This window comes from Leucoraja erinacea, chromosome 6, assembly GCF_028641065.1.
Source record: "Leucoraja erinacea ecotype New England chromosome 6, Leri_hhj_1, whole genome shotgun sequence".
Lineage (NCBI taxonomy): Eukaryota > Metazoa > Chordata > Chondrichthyes > Rajiformes > Rajidae > Leucoraja > Leucoraja erinaceus.
The window spans coordinates 67,007,454-67,026,615 of record NC_073382.1 but is presented as its reverse complement, the minus strand read 5'-3'; the positions used below and the strand labels follow the sequence as shown (position 1 = coordinate 67,026,615).

At 41.2% G+C, this 19,162-nt stretch overlaps 1 protein-coding gene across 3 annotated transcripts in view; it reads right to left on the bottom strand.

Annotated features, from left to right (window-relative positions):
• fat3a (FAT atypical cadherin 3a) overlaps window positions 1–19,162 on the bottom strand; it is a 634,737-nt gene that overhangs the window by 142,037 nt on the left and 473,538 nt on the right. For all 3 annotated transcript variants that reach the window (XM_055637278.1, XM_055637275.1, XM_055637277.1), the window contains exon 8: window positions 6,824–6,963. In XM_055637278.1, the coding sequence (XP_055493253.1) occupies window positions 6,824–6,963 (140 nt within the window). The remainder of the gene's footprint in view (window positions 1–6,823; window positions 6,964–19,162) is intronic.

The following is a 19,162-nucleotide window of genomic DNA, read 5'->3' as shown; positions in this document are numbered from 1 at the left end:
GAAGACCTCGTGGCGACCATGCTGCGAGTATGAGTCAAGGGCAAACTCGGCAGAGGTCGCCAATTAGGTGGTGAAAGTGGGACAGGGGCTTAAGTACCTAGTATCCATATCTGTGGCTTTCATGACTTGTGACTCCAGTCTTTGATACAAAATTAATCTGATTTGATAGGAACACATCAAGGCTGAAAATAACATGGATTAACATCCCAGACTATTAAATTTAAAATACATCAATTCATGAAACTTTGTTTCAGAAGGAACTGCAGATGCTGGAAAATCGAAGGTGGATAAAAATGCTGGAGAAACTCAGCAGGTGAGGCAGCAGGCACCTCCTGGTGTATAGGTCCTGCTGGGGAGCGAAGGAAATAAGCAACATTTCGGGTCGAGACCCTTCTTCAGACATTCATGAAAACTTTGTTCTTCTTTACACTAGGATGTAAAAAATTACTCCAAAACAAAATCTAAAATTACCTTGGGTCACAGAAATTGCTAAAGTGTAAATGCCAATCATCATCGTCAGCGATGGCAGGCTCGCCAACAGTCTGTCTGGCTTTTCGTCTTTTTTGTTATTTTTAGTGTGTTTTAAAAGTTTGTGCTAATGTTCTCTGGTTTATTTTATGTGGGCGGTGGGCGGGGAGGGGTTGGGGAAAACTTTTACTCAATCTCTTACCTTGCCTGAGATGCGATTGTTTTCCAGATCGTATCTCCGGTCACTCTGCGGCCTAATATCATGGAGCTGGCGGCCTTGCTCGAGACTGTCTTTGTGCCCCACCGCGCAGCCGTGGATTTAATATCGGAGCCTGCGTTCCCTTGCCTGGGATCGACGCTCCAACCATGGCCTGCGGATTTCACCATCAAAGAGATCGCAGTCTACTGATGTCGGAAAGCTCCAAACAACGCAGAAGGTTTCGACCAGCCCCGATGTGGGGTCAGATCGACCGGCGCGGGGAGCTGAGATGTGGAGGGGCCAAACGCTGCCAGCTACGGGAGCCAAGATCATCCCGTCAACGGAAGGCTCGAAGCTCTCGACCGTGGGAGAGCAAAGAAGTGATCTGATTTGAACTTTTTTTCGTCTTCCATCACAGTGAGGAATGTGGAGGAGTCATTGTGGTGGATAGAGTCATAGTAACACAGTGTGGAAACAGGCCCTTCGGCCCAACTCACCCATTCTGGCCAACAATGTCCCAGATACCCTAGTCCCACTTGCCTGCTCTTGGTCCATAACCCTCCAAACTTGGCCTATTCATGTACCTGTCCAATTGTTCCTTAACCAATGGGATAGTCCCTGCCTCAACTACCTCCTCTGGCAGCTTGTTCCATACACCCACCACCCTCTGTGTGAAAAATGTACCCCTCTGATTCCTATTAAATCTTTTCTCCTTCACCTTGAACCTATGTCCCCTGGTCCTCGATTCTCCTACTCTGGGTAAAAGACTCTGTGCATCTCATGATTTTGTGTACTTCTATAAAATCTCCCTTCATCCTCCTACACTCCATGGAATAGAGACCCAGTCTGCTCAATCTCTCCCTAAAGTTCGCACCCTCTAGCCCTGGCAACATCCTCATAAATCTTTTCACAAATCTCCTAAATCTAGCCAACATAGCATGTTTCATTTGGGAACTTATATGTTGAACATTGAAGCTTTTGTAATGTTAGCGTAATATTGAGGGAGGGTTGGGAAATTGAGGGTTAAAAACCATCACTCTTAATTTTATTTTGCTGGGTTAAATGATAACCTAAATGATAGGAATGTGGAGTTGATGCCAATGATCAGGTCAGCCATGATCTCCTTATACAGTGGTGCAGGCTCAAGAGGATGAGCAGTCAAACCCTTCTTATGATGATCGGATGGAAGATGACTGCTCTACTCTTGGTGTTAAATGGGAAGTTATTTAGGGTTTCTTACGCTTAGACACAAAATGCTGAAGTAATTCAGCAGGACAGGCAGCATCTCCGGATAGAATGAATGGGTGATGTTTTGGGATCAAGTCAGGTTCATTTGTCACATACACATACAAGATGTGCAGTGGCAATACCTGCGGATTGTGCAAAAAACTACAGAACAGAATAGAACAGAATCAGTATTTACATATTAGAAAAAAAACAGCAATTTTAAAAAGACACAACACAACAGTAAATTGGTTCAGTAAATTAGTCCCTGGTGAGATACGAGTTTACAATCCTAATGGCCTGTGGGAAGAAACTCCATCTCATCCTCTCTGTTTTCACAGCATGACAGCAGAGGCGTTTGCCTGACCGTAGTAGCTGAAACAGTCCGTTGCTGGGGTGTTAGTAGTCCTTCATTATGTTGCTGGCTCTGGGTCTGCACCTCCTGGTGTATAGGTCCTGCTGGGGAGCGAGTGTAATTCCCATAGTGTGTGCGTTCTGCCGAACGCACTACTCTCTGCCGAGCCTTCTTGTCCTGGGCGGAACAGTTCCCAAACCAGATTGTGATGTTGCCGGACAAGATGCTTTCTACAGCCCCTGAGTAGAAGCACTGAAGGATCCTCAGAGAGACTCTGAATTTCCTCAGCAGCCTGAGGTGGTAAAGGCGCTGCCTTGCCTTACTCACCAGTGCGGCAGCGTGTGATGTCCATGACAGATCCTCTGTGATGAGACCCTTCTTCAGACTGAGAGTCTTTTCTAACGGTCTTGTTCTCTCTCTCCGATCCAAAACCCACTAATCTATGATGGTCTTGATCTTTGTCAAGAATACAAGATTCCAAGTAGCTTCTTGGTGCTCACATTAATGAGTGAATACTGGAGCTACCAGGAAGGCAGTCATGTTCCTGCCTATTAAAAAGGGGAATCTCAGCCAACCTTTCCATTCTCAAAGGGATTTAATTGTCACAGTAATTTTCTGCAAAACAGCATCACAATAAATATGTTCTGCATTGGTTAGCTTTAATCTCAAACCTTCCCTTTCTTTATAAAACCCTGGAGCGTATCGTTGCGTCACAACTTCATTCCCACCTCCTTGCATATAATCTACTTGAACCCCTCCAATCTGGCTTTCGCCTCCTCCATAGCACAGAAACTGCTCTCCTCAAAGTCCTCAACGACCTCCTTACCTCTGCTGACACTGGTTCCCTCAACATCCTCATCCTCCTCGACCTGAGCGCAGCCTTCGATACAGTGAACCATAACATACTGCTCACCAGACTCGGAGACCTCGGCATTGAAGGCTCTGCACTCAGCTGGCTCCGTTCCTACCTTTCCAACAGATCCCACTTCATCTCTCTCCACAACAACACCTCTGCTACAGCCACAGTCACTCAAGGCGTTCCCCAAGGCTCCATACTCAGCCCCCTCCTCTTCATCATCTACATCCTCCCCCTTGGTCAGATACTCCGCCACTTCAATCTGAACTTCCACTATTACGCTGATGACACCCAGATCTACCTCGGCAGCAAATCCCCCCCCCCCCACAACCCCCCCCCCCCCCCCCCCTCCCATATCAACTCCTGTTTGTCAGCTATAAAAACCTGGATGCAACATAATTTCCTCAAACTCAACAGCAATAAGACAGAATTCCTCCTCATAGGCTCCAAAGCCAGTACTGGGACCCCAGCTATTTACAATATATATTAATGATCAGGATGAGGGAATTGAAGGCAATATCTCCAAGTTTGCGGATGTCACTAAGCTGGGGGGCAGTGTTAGCTGTGAGCAGGATGCTAGGAGCCTGCAGGGTGACTTGGATAGGCTGGGTGAGTGGGCAAATGTTTGGCAGATGCAGTATAATGTGGATAAATGTGAGGTTATCCATTTTGGTGGCAAAAACAGGAAAGCAGACTATTATCTAAATGGTGGCCGATTGGGAAAGGGGGAGATGCAGCGAGACCTGGGTGTCATGGTACACCAGTCATTGAAGGTAGGCATGCAGGTGCAGCAGGCAGTAAAGAAAGCGAATGGTATGTTAGCTCTCATTGCAAAAGGATTTGAGTATAGGAGCAGAGAGGTTCTACTGCAGTTGTACAGGGTCTTGGTGAGACCACACCTGGAGTATTGCGTACAGTTTTGGTCTCCAAATCTGAGGAAGGACATTATTGCCATAGAGGGAGTGCAGAGACGGTTCACCAGACTGATTCCTGGGATGTCAGGACTGTCTTATGAAGCCCCCCCATGGATAGACTGACCTATTCTCTAGAACCAAGAAGATTGAGAGGGGATCCTATAGAAACTTACAGATCTTAAGCCGTTGACAGGCTCCATCCACAAGTCCAACCTCCGCAGTTTTGGGGACAGAGCCTTCTCCAGGGCAGCTCCCAGGCTCTGGAACTCCCTCCCACTGATCCGCAATTCCGTGTCCCTCACCATCTTCCAGTCCCGCCTCAAGAAATCTCTTCACCTCTGATCCTTAGAAGAACTTTTTTCATCTGTGCATTAATTGCCTCATATTGTGTTTTGTATTGAATTCTGTCTTTACTTTGTGTACTAGTCATGTCTCTACTATTTATTTCATTCCCCTTACATGTTTTTCCTCTACCTGCTAAATTTTTGTAAGGTGTCCTTGAGACTCTTGAAAGGCGCCCATAAATATCAGCCATGATCATATTATTATGGCGGTGCAGGCTCGAATTATTAATTTCCTACTCCTCCACCTGATTTTAGAAAAGTGTTTCACTTTTCGATGCCATCATCATGCTGACTGAGATCAACTGACTCCTATACTGAGACTTAGTCTGATATTTTCCTGGACTATATAAGTGACTAACTCACCACTGTAACTACCTGAGCTTTACCAGGTGCCTAAAACTCTCATGCTTTTTTATTTCAAAATAAAATTTTAATATATCCTCGACAAATTCAGATTTTTGAGGCCAATCAGTCAATTTGTGCATGATGTTTGTGACTGCCAGCGATATGTTGAAGATTATACTGGATTTAATATACAGCTTCCTCAGCTTTTTGTAAAGGCGACTGCCCCACTCAACATGCATCCTTGGTATGTCATCCTCAGTCCCATTTAACAATGCGATGCACGTTCCATGGTAGAGCAAAATATCACATGGACAATATCCGTGGTGTTCAATAGTTTGATTTTATAAATATATAGCTGAGAGCTATTTGCCTCAAAGTACCATTGAAAGTCTACTAGATCAAGGTCCCTGTCACACGGGAGGTCTGGTCCCCCAACGCAACACATTCCCCTACGCAGTATTCCACCACTCACCCATTCCCCCAATGCAACCCGTTCCCCCAACTCAATATTCCACCACTCACCCATAGCCCCCAAATGTGTAGGTCGGCTCTCCCTCATTTTAAACTTAAAAAAAAATGCAATTGCACTACCATTTTTTTAATTTGTTAATGTGATGTAGGTACCACTGACAAGGACATCTTTTGTAACCCAAAACTAATCATTAAACATTTAATTTAGAGAGTAATGAAAAGGCTTTACAATCACATATATGCTGGGTTAGGCTGGCAGATTCTTCCCCTGAAGGACATTTGCTGACAAGGACTCAATGTCCTAGGATAGCAACATTGTAGCTGGTAGGACTACAATCCCATTGTGACATCATAGCTGCTAGCTGCCAGTGCAGATTTGAAGAAATCCTTCGCAAAGTGGGATTTTGTAAAGCTAAAAATGTTAATAACGTAAAATATAACATCAATCTAAATTAAACTTGACACAAACCACCACCGAACAATTGTGAGTAAGCTGGTGCAAAACTTTCAGCGCTATCCTTTACCGTTTTGGCATAGTTCCGGGATCACATACGCAGACAGACACGCACGTAGGCACAGAAACATACAAGAGAGTTTTTGTAATATATAGACAGACAGAGTATATTTGATCTGAGAAGTCAACATTTATACACTGGCGATAGAAACAAGGGTAAAATGAGATTATTTTAATTCTTCAAGTTATGATCACATGGAACACACTTCATGAAGAAGTTGTGGAAACTGATTCAATGTAACCATCAAAAGGTAGCTTGATTAATGCTTGAAAAGGAACAATTTGTCAGGGCATTGAGAAGCAGCATGAGGAAAGTTTCTTGAATTATTACATAAAAATACATTGCATTGCTAATTTAAAGTCTTAATTCTTGAAAGTTGGCTTTCAAACAGTGACCATAAGTATGCTGTAAGTTTCTATAACTCAACCCTCTATCCTGTACAGCAGGTTGTGCCACATGAAAAGGTACTGCACACTGCCTTGGAAAATCATTTATCCATTAAAGTGGTAATTTCTGGACAGTTAGATGTTCCATGCTAAGAGAATGGTCATTGTTTGATCCAACTGCTCAAGTAGTAAGCAATTTAAGTCACAACCAGGTGGTTATTAATGGTGGCTATTATTCTAACCGGCTTCTTTGGATTCAGGTTTCTGGGAGTCCAGATTTATTGAATTCCATATCACAGCTTGGAGCCAGATTTCATAAATGCTGGGTTGCTCATTCTGAACCACAATCCTTGCAATATTCCTCCCGTAGCTATCTTTTATTACAAATATTACAGATATGTCACGCTCTACGCTTCTATGCATACTTATTATTACACCTGTGCGTGCATAAAAGCAGATTGGTTCAATGAGCAGCTGAGAAATAATATCAGACTGAAAAAAATGATGCCCTATGGAAAGAAATATTTTCACCTGTGAAATAGAATTCACCTCTTATGGCTCCATCATTAACATGTACACAAGATTCCTAATCAGTAGTATTTTCTCATAATTTAGAACCAAAAGGTCGATGGCACCTCCTCATTAAAAATACATTACATTGCTAATTTAAAGTCTTAATTATAAAGAGAAACCATTAATAGGCCAGGAAGTAACAAACACCAAAATCATTAATTTGCGTGTTTTACCTGTGTGACAGCTGAATTAGTTCCATCCGTGGCTTCCACAGTCATATTATAAGTTGCCCTGTGCTCAGTATCCAGTTGTTTCGCAATAACAATGGTGCCAATGCCCTTCTCTATTTCAAATGCACTGTCATAATTTCCACCTGTAAAATGCAAATTGGTGTAAGCACAGCCCTATGATGTAGGCACAGGTAATATATTGAAAAAGGCAACATCTTTTTATTTCTCCAGTTTTAAAAATCCAAAATCTTACCCTATGCAATGTACATAGATAAATATCATCTTGGCAAATTATGAATTTTATTTTACGCAATCTTAAGAATGTTTATGATTTGCAGATGCTCGGCCCTTAAAATGTATATATTAGATAGGTAAAAAAAAAGCGAAAGTGCTAATATTTTTCAGACAACCCAACAAAAGAATGGTGCTATTGCCAACCTCAAAGAAACGTGCTCAGATATACAGCATATTCTGAGGTATAAATATCACCTTTCCCGATGTGGCGCCATCCATAAATGATCCAGTAATAAGATGATAAAGACATTGAAAGGGAAATGGGAAATAGAATAGAAATAGAAATAGAAAATGAGAGTAGTCCATCTAGAAATGTAGACCATGAGAATGTCTTCAGAGGAGTAAAGTGAGATTGGTTTTAGCATGCATCCACTAAAGATTGAAAAAGGGAAACAGGGAAACTGTACAGAAATTAAGCAAATGCTTTGTGTCTGTCATGATAGACACCACAAAAAAACACCCCAAGATAGTTTAGAATCACAGGTTTAGCACAGGGTAATAACTCTGAAACTGAAATATTACATTTCAAAATTAATAATTTAAAAATATGATGTCATTTTCTTATTGAAGGATTGTTTTCAGGACAAGGGGGAGGTTGGTTACCAGTAATGACATCAATGTTCATGCATACATATCCAATTTAACCTCAATGGATGTTAAACATTTTCAGTGCCATATACAGACAAAATACTTTGGGAATTTGGGTATTACTGGCAAGATCACTATTCATCACTACTTGTCCCTACTTGCTGTAAAGAAGATGGGATAACCCATCATCTTGAATCACTGAACTCCTACTGAAGTCGTGCAACAGTGCTGTTACACAGCAGCATTCTGGATCTAGACTCAACACTGAATGAAAGACTAACAATATATTTCCAAGTCAGTGCAGTGTGCAACTTGGAAGGGAACTTGCAGCAGCAGTGTCCCCACGTGCCTGCTACCATTGTCCCTCTTGGTGGTAGAGATGCTGGGTGGGTAATTGTTTGCATTTTGTAGACAGTATCTACAAAAGTCATCTTGCATTGGTGGTAGACAGAATGAATGTTTAGGGTGGAGAGCAAATCAAGACAAATGCTTTGTCCTGGGTTGAGTCGAGCTTCCTGAGAATTGTTGGAGCTGCATTCAAACAGAGAAAATAAGAGTATTATTTCACGCAGTATTGCAGATGGCGGAAGGGTTTGAGGTATCAAATGAGCCACTTGCCACAGGATACTCAGCCTTTGAACTGCTCATGTAGCTATGATATTTATGTGGCTTCTGCAGTTCAGTAGCAAAAATAAATCAGTTGGAGGGATTAAGTGAGCCGAGTAGGGTCTAAAGGAGAATATTCAACGTTTCAGGTGGAAGCTGGATGAATGGATGGAGGGATAGATGAAGGGTTGGAGTGAGGGAGGGATGGGGAGAGTGAGTGAGTGAGTGTGTGTGTGTGTGTGTGTTTGTGTGTTGGAGGAATTGTGCATCTGCAATCTCTGATATTGCCTAGTTGTGTCTCTGGTCAATAGTTGTCATAATAATGTTGATTGTTGATGATTTGTTGATGATACTGCTTAAGTACATCAAGGGTTGTTGGTTAAATTCTCTCTTGTTGGACATGTTCATTATCTGAGACTTTTGTGGTGCAGATGTTGTCTGCCACACATCAGCTTTACTAAAGGACCAACAAGTTGTAGCTGTTATGCAAGAAAAATTATGGATCACATCAGATTGCTAACTCCGCATGTTACACCTGGAAGAGACACAGGATATCGCAACATGAGAAACATGACATGGTCGGCCACCAGGGGTTATCAGTTTACAGAGTAACCATGCTGAATACAGACCACTTTCCAAGCTGTGCCAATAAGCTGTCTATTTTTGTTCTTGTCAGAAATCCTATTTCAACTGTGTACTTTAGGACATGTTTTAATGCACATTTTGTTTGTAGCTTGTAATGCAATACAATCCTTCATTGTCAAAGCATACCAAAAGCTTTAAAAAGTAAATTGCAACAGTAATTACATGCAAATAATTTCCCTGAAGTAACTGATGTCATGCAAGTGCAGACTGAATATCTGCTTTCCAATAATACACATGTATTTTAGTGCTTGTGAAGCATTGAGAAGTCTGGATTCATGCTTATTGGGAACACACAAATATAAATAAGGAACATTAGTGAGTTAGTAATGAAGAGATATGCAAAAGTACTTTATCAAGGCATACACTGATTAGCCAGGAATCAGCAATTAGGTTTGAAAATAAATCAACAGCAGCCTGTATTCACTTTGATTAAAAAAACCTCTCCAACATTTTAGAAAATTATGAATCAAGAGTGTTAAAATAACAAACTGTCTATAAATACCTTTCTTTTAATTAGTTTGGTATCCTTGATAGTGAGAGGAGTAACTTATTTACCGCTCGGCACCACAAAGTTTATTCTGTCCTAACTCAATGACCCTTTTTAATAAGGTCAGAAGTGTAGAATTTGGCCATTCGGCCCATCAAGTCTACTTCGCCATTCAATCCTGGCTAACCCCAGCTCTCCCTCCTAACCCCATTCTCCTGTCTCCCCATAACCTCTCACATCAGTACTAATCAAAAATCTATCTATCTCTGCCTTAAAAATATCCACTGACTTGGCCTCTACAATCTCTGTGGCAAAGACTTCCACAGATTCACGACCCACTGACTGAAGGGGCTCTGTGGTGTGATTCACCCCACACCACCATCTGTAGGGGCAGGCTGGTGGAGGCAATTTCCTGACATGGAAATACTGGAATTAACATTAAAGATCTTTACATTCACTTGCTGAGATCTACATACCAGGAAATGACCCTGAGATCGTCATCAGTTGCTGAGTTGTATTGGGGTAGGGGAGCGAGAAGAATTTGTACTCAAATTGAATGCAACTTCAACCTGATATTTCTGCACAAAGCTTTTCAGAATAAAATAACTTCGTAATTAACTGATCTATAATTAAAGCTCAATTTTGATTGGAAATTACAGCAAAACCGCATAATTCAAAAATCACCAAGAATATTCATCAAATTAAAGAAAAGTTGAATGAAAATATTATGAACTGCTGACAGCTATGTCTGCTCATATATATAACAGTCAGAAAATGACAGTGCCTTATTCTTCTGTGCATGGTGTATTTTAATTTTATGTATCTTTCATGATTTCAGATTAATGTGCCTTGAATTTGGGAGCACATTTGCTGGATAAAAACATAAATAATGCAGAATACAAACAACTTATCATCATGCTCCTTATGAATATGAAATTCCAGCAATAATTTACTTCAAGTAATTTGCAGAGCCATAAAAGAATTGTTAATAATTTTGAATTAAAGGTTCTTTTATTTCAAACACAAATCATTATCCAGTTTTGAACAGCGATGATACATCAGAAGCCACAACCGAATATTCCCCAGGCATATAAATTATACATAACATACAAACATAACTGCAAAATGAACAAGCTGCTCTCAGTAATCTTGATTCAAGCCATCTACGGCCAAGTTTGTTGAATTTATTGTTTCTTCTGTGACACAAGAATGCATAGATGTTTCAGAAGAATGTGTTTTATCGAATTATAGATGATGTCCCGGAAAAATACATTGGAAACATCACAAAGTTTGAACTTTGTTTTGTGTCCGGTGAAGACATTTTATAATTAGGTATTTTGTTTTCAAATTAGGAATTTAAAAGACATTTCTGTGGATCAACATTCAATAGTCAGGCTAGGTTTAAACATTTGCTGCCAGTTCCAAGGGTGAGCATGTTTAAACAGAGAAGCCCAGGTTGACTGTGCATCACCTCCATGCAGGAGGGAAATGATTAACACTGCTTCATGTAAAGAGCTTGAGAAAGCTTTAGTGATGGCATATCTGTGCAAGATAGACACAAAATGCTGGAGTAACTCGGCGGGACAGGCTGCTCCTCTGGAGAGAAGGAATGGGTGACGTTCCGGGCAGAGACCCTTCTTCAAACTGGGACCCACAGTCTTCTGCAGTCTGAAGAATGGTCTCGACCCGAAACGTCACCCATTTCTTCTAAACAAAGAGGCTGCCTGTCCTGCTGAGTTACTCCAGCATTTTGTGTCTATCTTCGGTCTAAACCAGCATCTGTAGTTTATTCCTACATCTATCTATGCAAACTCTCCACAGCTACAATCTGCCAGAAGGGAGAGGAGGAGGAATTTCCTTTGTCGGAGAGTGGCAAATCTGTGAAATTCATTGCCACAAACAGTTGTGGAGGCTGTCAATGGGTATTTTTAAGGCAGAAATCGACAGATTCTTGATTAGTAAGGTTGGCAAGGGTTATAGGGAGAAGGCAGGAGAGGTTGAGAGGAAAAGATAGATCAGCCATGATTAAATGGCTCGGTAGACTTGATGGGCCAAATGGCCTAATTCTGTTCCTAAGACATTAAATTAATATTGCATTTAGAAACTGGCATCTCACTCATTATTGTATTCCAACAAAGAAATGTTAGCTGAAAGTGTGTGCTCACAGAGGGATCATAAAACTGCAAAGTGAGGATTATGTCTATTTAATTTAGTTTAGTTTAGAGATACAGCGTGGAACCAGGCCCTTTGTCCCACCAAATCTTTGTCGATCAGTGATCCCCGCACACTAACACTATCCTACACACATGGGGCAATTCACAGTTATACACAAACCTGTATGTCTTTGGAGTGTGGGAGGAAACAGGAGAACCTGGAGAAAACCCACGCAAGTCCCGGGGAGAACATACAAACACTGTACAGACAGCACGCGTAGTCAGGATTAAACCTGGGCCTCTGGTGCTGTAAGGCAGCAACTCTACCGCTGCGCCATTATCATTGAATCAAGGCTTGCAATAAATTCTGATATTAAATTAATTTTGTTATAATTTGAGGATTGAGGAATTAGTTAGATTCCTACACAGAAATCCAAACAAAATCAGATACTGGCACCCCTGTACTCGCATCCAACACCTCGCTCCGCTTTATCTGAGTGGCCAGTATTTATAGCGCAGCGCAAATTATTTGATTGTGTTCAGAATCCTGATTATAAAAGGTATTTGAGATAAATGGATTATTTTCTTCGCCTTTATTTTACTATTATCTAAATTGAATCTCAAGCAATTTTTAAAGGAATTAAATGTTTTTTATAGAATTATTTATTACTCAAATTCATTTAAAATTGATTATTGGAGAAGTAAAAAAAATAATTTAAAGGCCATCAATGGCATGAGGCTGACAAGAGATCATCAGAAAAAACACTCAGGGGAGTTACTCCAGCACTTTTTGTCTTTTTGGGAAAACCAGCATCTGCAGTTCTCTGTGCCTACAGGAAGTGGATCATGAGGACTTTACAGGGATAGAGCTTTGAGATCCAATGGAGGGCAGGTGAGAGACAAGACTTTGCCTTCCATCACAGTGAGGAGGAGATTCACTGTGATGGATGTCTGTGTGAATTGAGTTGGTTGTGTGTCTTGTAAAACTGTCTCTTTTTGTTGTATGGCTGCAGAAACCAAAGTTCCTAATGGAAAAATAAAGTTCATTGAATTGAATTACTGTCACCCTTTGTTTCTTGCACCACCTCGTGGGAAGGCTGGGAAATTGAGGTCTTAGGTCAATTGGACCAACTACTAAGCAATTTTCCTTTAATTAATATTACATTTCATTCTGGCACTTTCAATAAGTCTACTGCCAATTGAACCAACTATGTATATATTCCCATCATGTTGCCTTTGGTTCTGTTGCCAATTATCTTATATTTGCCTTTCCTGGATACTGACCAAAAACTCTTTCTCTTAGCCCATTAAACTGTTTTATTATTTCACACACTGCACCCAAATCATCTCTAACCATCATTGTGCTAGCGAATTCAACTCCTCCATGTATTCCTGTCACTCTATATAACTAGTCCTATATTTAAATATATCCTTGCAATGGTCTTGAACGGGTCCGGCTTGTGGCCATTGCTGGTGAATACGTGATCCATGTACTTCACTTTGTTTACTCGAAACCTACACTTGAGCGGGTTGAGTTTGAGGTTTACCTCTCTGGCACTAACTAAGATCTGTGACGGATGACAGTGGAGAGTGACTGTAGCATTTTGTCTGCAGCTGTTTGTGCTGTGAGGTCGTTTAAACATACAGATGGAAGGTAAGAGACCATTATAACCACATACCCATTGTCGTCTGACTGGTGCTTCTCGCAGGTACAGCGCGGTGCGCGTGACAGGGTGTCAGCTAAATACATGTTCTTTCCGCGTTTGTGAATCAGTTTTATGTCATCTCCAAAGTTCCACGGGTTATTGATTGGGGACGATAAGCCATGATCGCAATGAATGGCGGTGCTGGCTCGAAGGGCCGAATGGCCCCCTCCTGCACCTAATTTCTATGTTTCTATGTTCCTAACTCACTTTGTCTCATTTTTCTGATCCATATTAAACAGTGGTATAATATATTTTCAAGTCAACTCAGTGAGTTTAAAAGAAGATAGACACAAAATGCTGGAGCAACTCAGCGGGACAGACAGCATCTCTGGAGAGACGTGACGTTTCGGCACGAGATCCTTCTTCAGACATGAAACAGAACCTGATGAGACATCATTTTCTCAACATTCAGATACTGGATTATTAAGGTTTTGCAATCTTCACAAATCTCCTCAACATTGCATAATATTTTGTTGGCACCAGATTTATCTTCCCTCGTGATTTATGCCAGTTTCCCCAAAAGGACATTTTTCAGTATTCTTAGCCAAAAACTTGGTGCTCAGTCACTCTCCCCAAGAATGATCTCTGCAAGATTGCTGTGCATATCACTGGTCTATGCTGTAGAAATGCCTGTGAATTCTTGTATGCTGACCTGAAATGGTGAATCCACAGGAATGGGGGGTCACTACGGTCAAATTAAAATATATCTTAGGCCTGACGTAAACACTCCCAAATCATAAGGTTTTTTTTTAAGCCATATGTTAATTTAGCTTCACTTATACTTTGACGATCTATGTACATTACATGCACAGAATCTTTGTGCAATATCAGAAATAATTCAGATTTGAACACTTAAAAGACAGAATATTTACGAATAGAAAAAAACACTATATTAGCAAAGAATATTGTGTTTTTAATGCAACAAACTGAAGAGGAGTTGGTGCTTTCTTATTGCTTATGCCTGCAAATACTGCACACAAGAAGTCAACTATGGCATTTAAAAAAGCTGTATAGTTATTTATTGAGGTTTTTATTAAACTTTCCGAGTTTACTGAAATGTTGTGCTACTATCTTCCAGTTTGTAACAAAAACCAGTATTTTGTTTTACAATGCAGGTCCACAACCGATTTTTTGTCACCCGTGGTTCCAGAGGCTTGCCGTATCATCCTTTTTGCCGGACCGAAAGAGGTCACGTAAAAATGATATACCAGTACACCTCTGACCCACTAATTACACCTCTCCCGTGTGTCTAAGGCACCATGGACTGCTGAGAACTTGAATAAAACAAATATTAAATGTAAATTAATTTTACAGTGAAACATGGGTTTTTTTGCACGGGGGCCAGTTAACATTGTCCTTGGACTCGCAAAGAGGATCGGATCAGTGGCCGCTCGCAGGGCCAAGGCGCTGCATTCTCGGCAGGACAACTGGGCCGACCCTGGCTGACCTGAGATTTGCTGAATCTGATGAAAATGTGGTTGTGTGAGTGTTCTTGCCACCCCTGCCGTTCGATGTGGGCCTGCGAGAGGAGTCCAACAATACCGGAACTGCCCACCTAGGCCGCTGGGGGAGTCGTGATACTACCCCACAAAGCCGGCCTCAGACGTTAGCTATGGTAATGGAATTGCCATCTCCAGCTGGGCCAAAGTTCCAGAGCCCCGGCCTTAGGGTGCAGATGTGACCCGCCGATCAGCCGCGGAAGTCCGGATGAGGTGGAAATCGGCTGCCTCACCCCGCCCTAATGCCACATTTTCGGGGGGAATTCCAGGATGAATTTCAGGTGCCCTCTCATCATTTTGTCTGGATTAAAGGAGGTGCCAGAAAATCGGTGGTGGACCTGTGCAACTATGAAGCCACTACCATACGAAGTGAGCAAATAAAAGTGAGTTTAAATGCCTAATGCGTCCGTAACCAACACGTTGCAGTTTCAATACATTCCAGGAGAGCCTAACCTTTCGGAAATGGATTTCATGATACTATAATTATCAAAGTTAGGAAGAAAAAAAATAATTATGAGTTATGCCTGTCTTTTTAAATGACACCAGGTCAAAAAAGGACTAGAAGTCCAAGTTATTTGAATGGAAATCCAGATATTAAATATGGCTGTTGAGGGGCTTTACTTTATTCAAACATAGTGTATATACTCAGTTCAATATAAACCACAATGATATCTTATCGTTTAGGTAACCATTTCTCATTCAAAGGATTTCACAAGTTCATAAGTTTTAGGAACATAATTAGGCCATTCCGCCCATCAAGTCTACTCTGCCATGCAATCATGGCTGATCTATCTGTCCCTCTCAACCCCATTCTCCTGCCTTCTCTCCATAACCCCTGACACCCTTGCTAATCAAGAATTTGTCAATCTCCGCCTTAAAAATATCCATTGATTTGGCCTCCACAGCCGTCTGTGGAAATAAATTCCACAGCTGCAACACCCTCTGACTACAGAAATTCCTCATCTCCCTTCTAAAGGTAAGTCTTTCTATTCTGAGTATGGTGTCTCGTCCTAGACAATCTCACCGGTGGAAACATCCTATCCACATACAAGATTGTTGAGGGCTTGGACACACTAGAGGCAGGAAACATGTTCCCGATGTTGGGGGAGTCCAGAACCAGGGGCCACAGTTTAAGAATAAGGAGTAAGCCATTTAGAATGGAGACGAGGAAACACTTTTTCTCACAGAGAGTGGTGAGTCTGTGGAATTCTCTGCCTCAGAGGGTGGTGGAGGCAGGTTCTCTGGATGCTTTCAAAGAGAGCTAGATAGGGCTCTTAAAAATAGCGGAGTCAGGGGATATGGGGAGAAGGCAGGAACGGGGTACTGATTGGGGATGATCAGCTATGATCACATTGAATGGCGGTGCTGACTCGAAGGGCCGAATGGCCTACTGCTGCACCTATTGTCTATTGTCACATCCACTATTCAAGTCTTTCACTATTCGGTGTTTCAATGAGGTCCCCCCTCATCCATATAAATTCCAGCGAGTACAGGCCCAGTGCCGTCAAATGTTCATATGTTAACCAATTCATCCCTGGGATCATTCTCGTTAACCTTCTTTGGACCCTCTCCAAGGACAGCACATTCTTCCTCAGATATGAGGCTCAACTGCTCACAATACTCCAAATGTGGCCTGACTAGTGTCTTATCAAGTCTCAACATTGCATCCCAGTTTTTATATTCTAGTCCTCCCAAAATAAATGCTAGCATTGCATTTGCCTTCCATACTACCAATTTGAATTGCAAATTCACCTTCTGTGAATCCTGCGGCAGCATTCCCAAGTCCCTTTGATTTCTGGATTCTCTCTTCATTTAGAAAATAGTCGTTGCCTTTATTCCTACTGCCAAAATGCATGATGCCATACGTCATATACGCCTATGCTGTATTCCATCTGCCACTTGTCAGCTCACTCTCCCAACCTGTCTAATTCATGTGCACCCTGAGGGAGTTCCGGGACCGCTGGGCTCCTCAGGGTGTTGAATGTATCCTCAATAAGGATTGTATCATAGTGATATCGTAGGTTATTATGGATATATGTTTGTATTGTAGTATGGTGGTGGGTTCTGGCTTGTTTTATTATAGTGTAATTATTATTTTTTAATAATCGAATATTTTATTTTGCTAAATAAATAAATAGCCTGTCCAATTCCTTCTGTTGAGTCCCTGCTTTCCCTACACTACCTGCCCCTTCATCTATCTTCGTATCATCTGCAAACGTGGCCACAAAGCCCGCAATCCCCTCATCCAAATCATTAATATACAACGTGTATATTAACACAGTGGCCCCAGCACCGACCGCTGCGGAACTCCGCTAGTCACGGGCAGACAACCAGAAAAAGCCTCCTTTATTGCCACTCTTTTGTCTTCTGCCATTCAGCCAACCTGCTATTCATGCTCTATCTTCCCTCTGATAATCTGGGCTCTCATCTTCTTTAGCAGCCTCACGTGCGGCACCTTATCAAAGATTTATTACAAATGAAAATATGAGTACCAGCAGAATATTTTACTGTATCAGTCATATAAATTAGATGATATATGGGATGGATATTTGTTTAATGCATATACATACTCCATTAATATTAAAATGTATTATTCAGCTAAAGATATTGCTTGGATATATCCACAGTTCTTTTATCTTCATTGTGAAAACTAATAATGAGCTGTAAAATGGTTGCACCAGACAGCTATTAAAATTTACATATATATTTCATCATCTACATGAACAACATATTTTAAAATCCAACACGTGTTCATAGAAGTTGTAAAAATCTGAAGAAATCTGAAGAATCAGTTTACATTTTGGAAAATTATTCAATTTTCTATCACGACCAGATGTCGCTGATGAAAGAATTAGAAAATATGGGGGAAAAACTCTGGTAAACGCCAACAGTTGTAATACTTTGATCTGGATAACTGGATTAAAGTTAGACTTTGATATTTTGAACCTGTGCAACCGGTAAAAAAAAAGCACCAGAAAATGTTGAAACAGATAATAATATCATTGTGATTTAAAAAAAACTTTATGGGATTAGCGATACCTTCTCTGGAACAGTTCTGGCCACAAGCTGTCGGATATACATAGAACATCTCTCGAGCTTGCTTCCCACCTTGAAGGGAGGCAGAGAGGGCACAAACAGGAAGGAAAGGAGAACAAAAATGAGAGGAAAAAGGATTGAAGAGACAAAAAGGACAATGATGGGAAACATTAGTTAGAAAAAGAGTTCCAGAAAGTTTGGGAAGCAATTAAAGGATTTTAACTTGACACACAAGACACTAAGCATTTCAACTGAATCTGCCATTACAAGATATGTTATTTTCTACCAAGTTTCATATTTCTCAACATATATTCTTACTGCACACTGGCTATTATATGCAATCTAAATTCCACAAGGGTTTGACAAGCACATTTTTAACATGTCAGATCAATGATTACATGAAATAAGCAAAGGTGTTGTTGTAACCTTTTAAAAGATAATGAATATGATGTTTCTTTTTTGTTAAATACCCATTTCTTCTTCTCAACATTTGCCTTAACTCAGGACTAACAAAAACCATGACACAACATGCTTAGCGGGTCAGGCAAAAATCTCAGGAGAACATGGAAATGTGACATTTTGGGTCGGGACCCTTCTGCAGACTGAATATGGCGGGCAGGGTGGGGGGAAAGCTGGAAGAGAGGTGCAAGAAAGTCAAACCCTGGCAAGTGATAGGTGGATAAATCAAAGGGGGAGCAATGTGAGGGGGTATTGTGGTGGGGCCACCTTTCACTTGCCAGGTTTTGTCCTGCCCTTGCCTCTCTTCCAGTTCCCCCCCCCCCCTCACCACAATCAGAACATTCCATGAATTCAAACTGTGTATTGACAAATGAGTAAAATAAAATAGAGTTCTTCTAATTAACATCATTGGCAGTGAAATTATTAACATTCATTTCCACTAGAGTGACCCTTTCAATTTATTTGATATAAAGTAATTAGGGGAAGTACAGTGGCACTGTGGTAGAGTTGTTGCCTCAGAGCACCTAATATATGGGTTCGATCTTGACTATGCATGCTGCCTGCTTGGAGTTTGCTCATTCTCCCTGTGACAAAGATAGTTCTCTCTGGGAGATCTGGTTTCCTCACACATTCCAAAGCCAAGCAATTTTGTAGGTTAATTGGCTTTTGTAAATTGGCCCTAGTGTGTAAGATAGACCAAGTGTACGGGCGACCGTTGGTTGGCATGGACTCGCTGGGCTGAATGGCCTGTTTCCATGCTGTATCTGTAAACTGAACTAATTCATATGTACACAGCAAGTGTAGAATATTGGATAGGATGTCTTGTTGCAACTTAACAAATAATGGTGAGGCTGCACTTGGGAGCATTA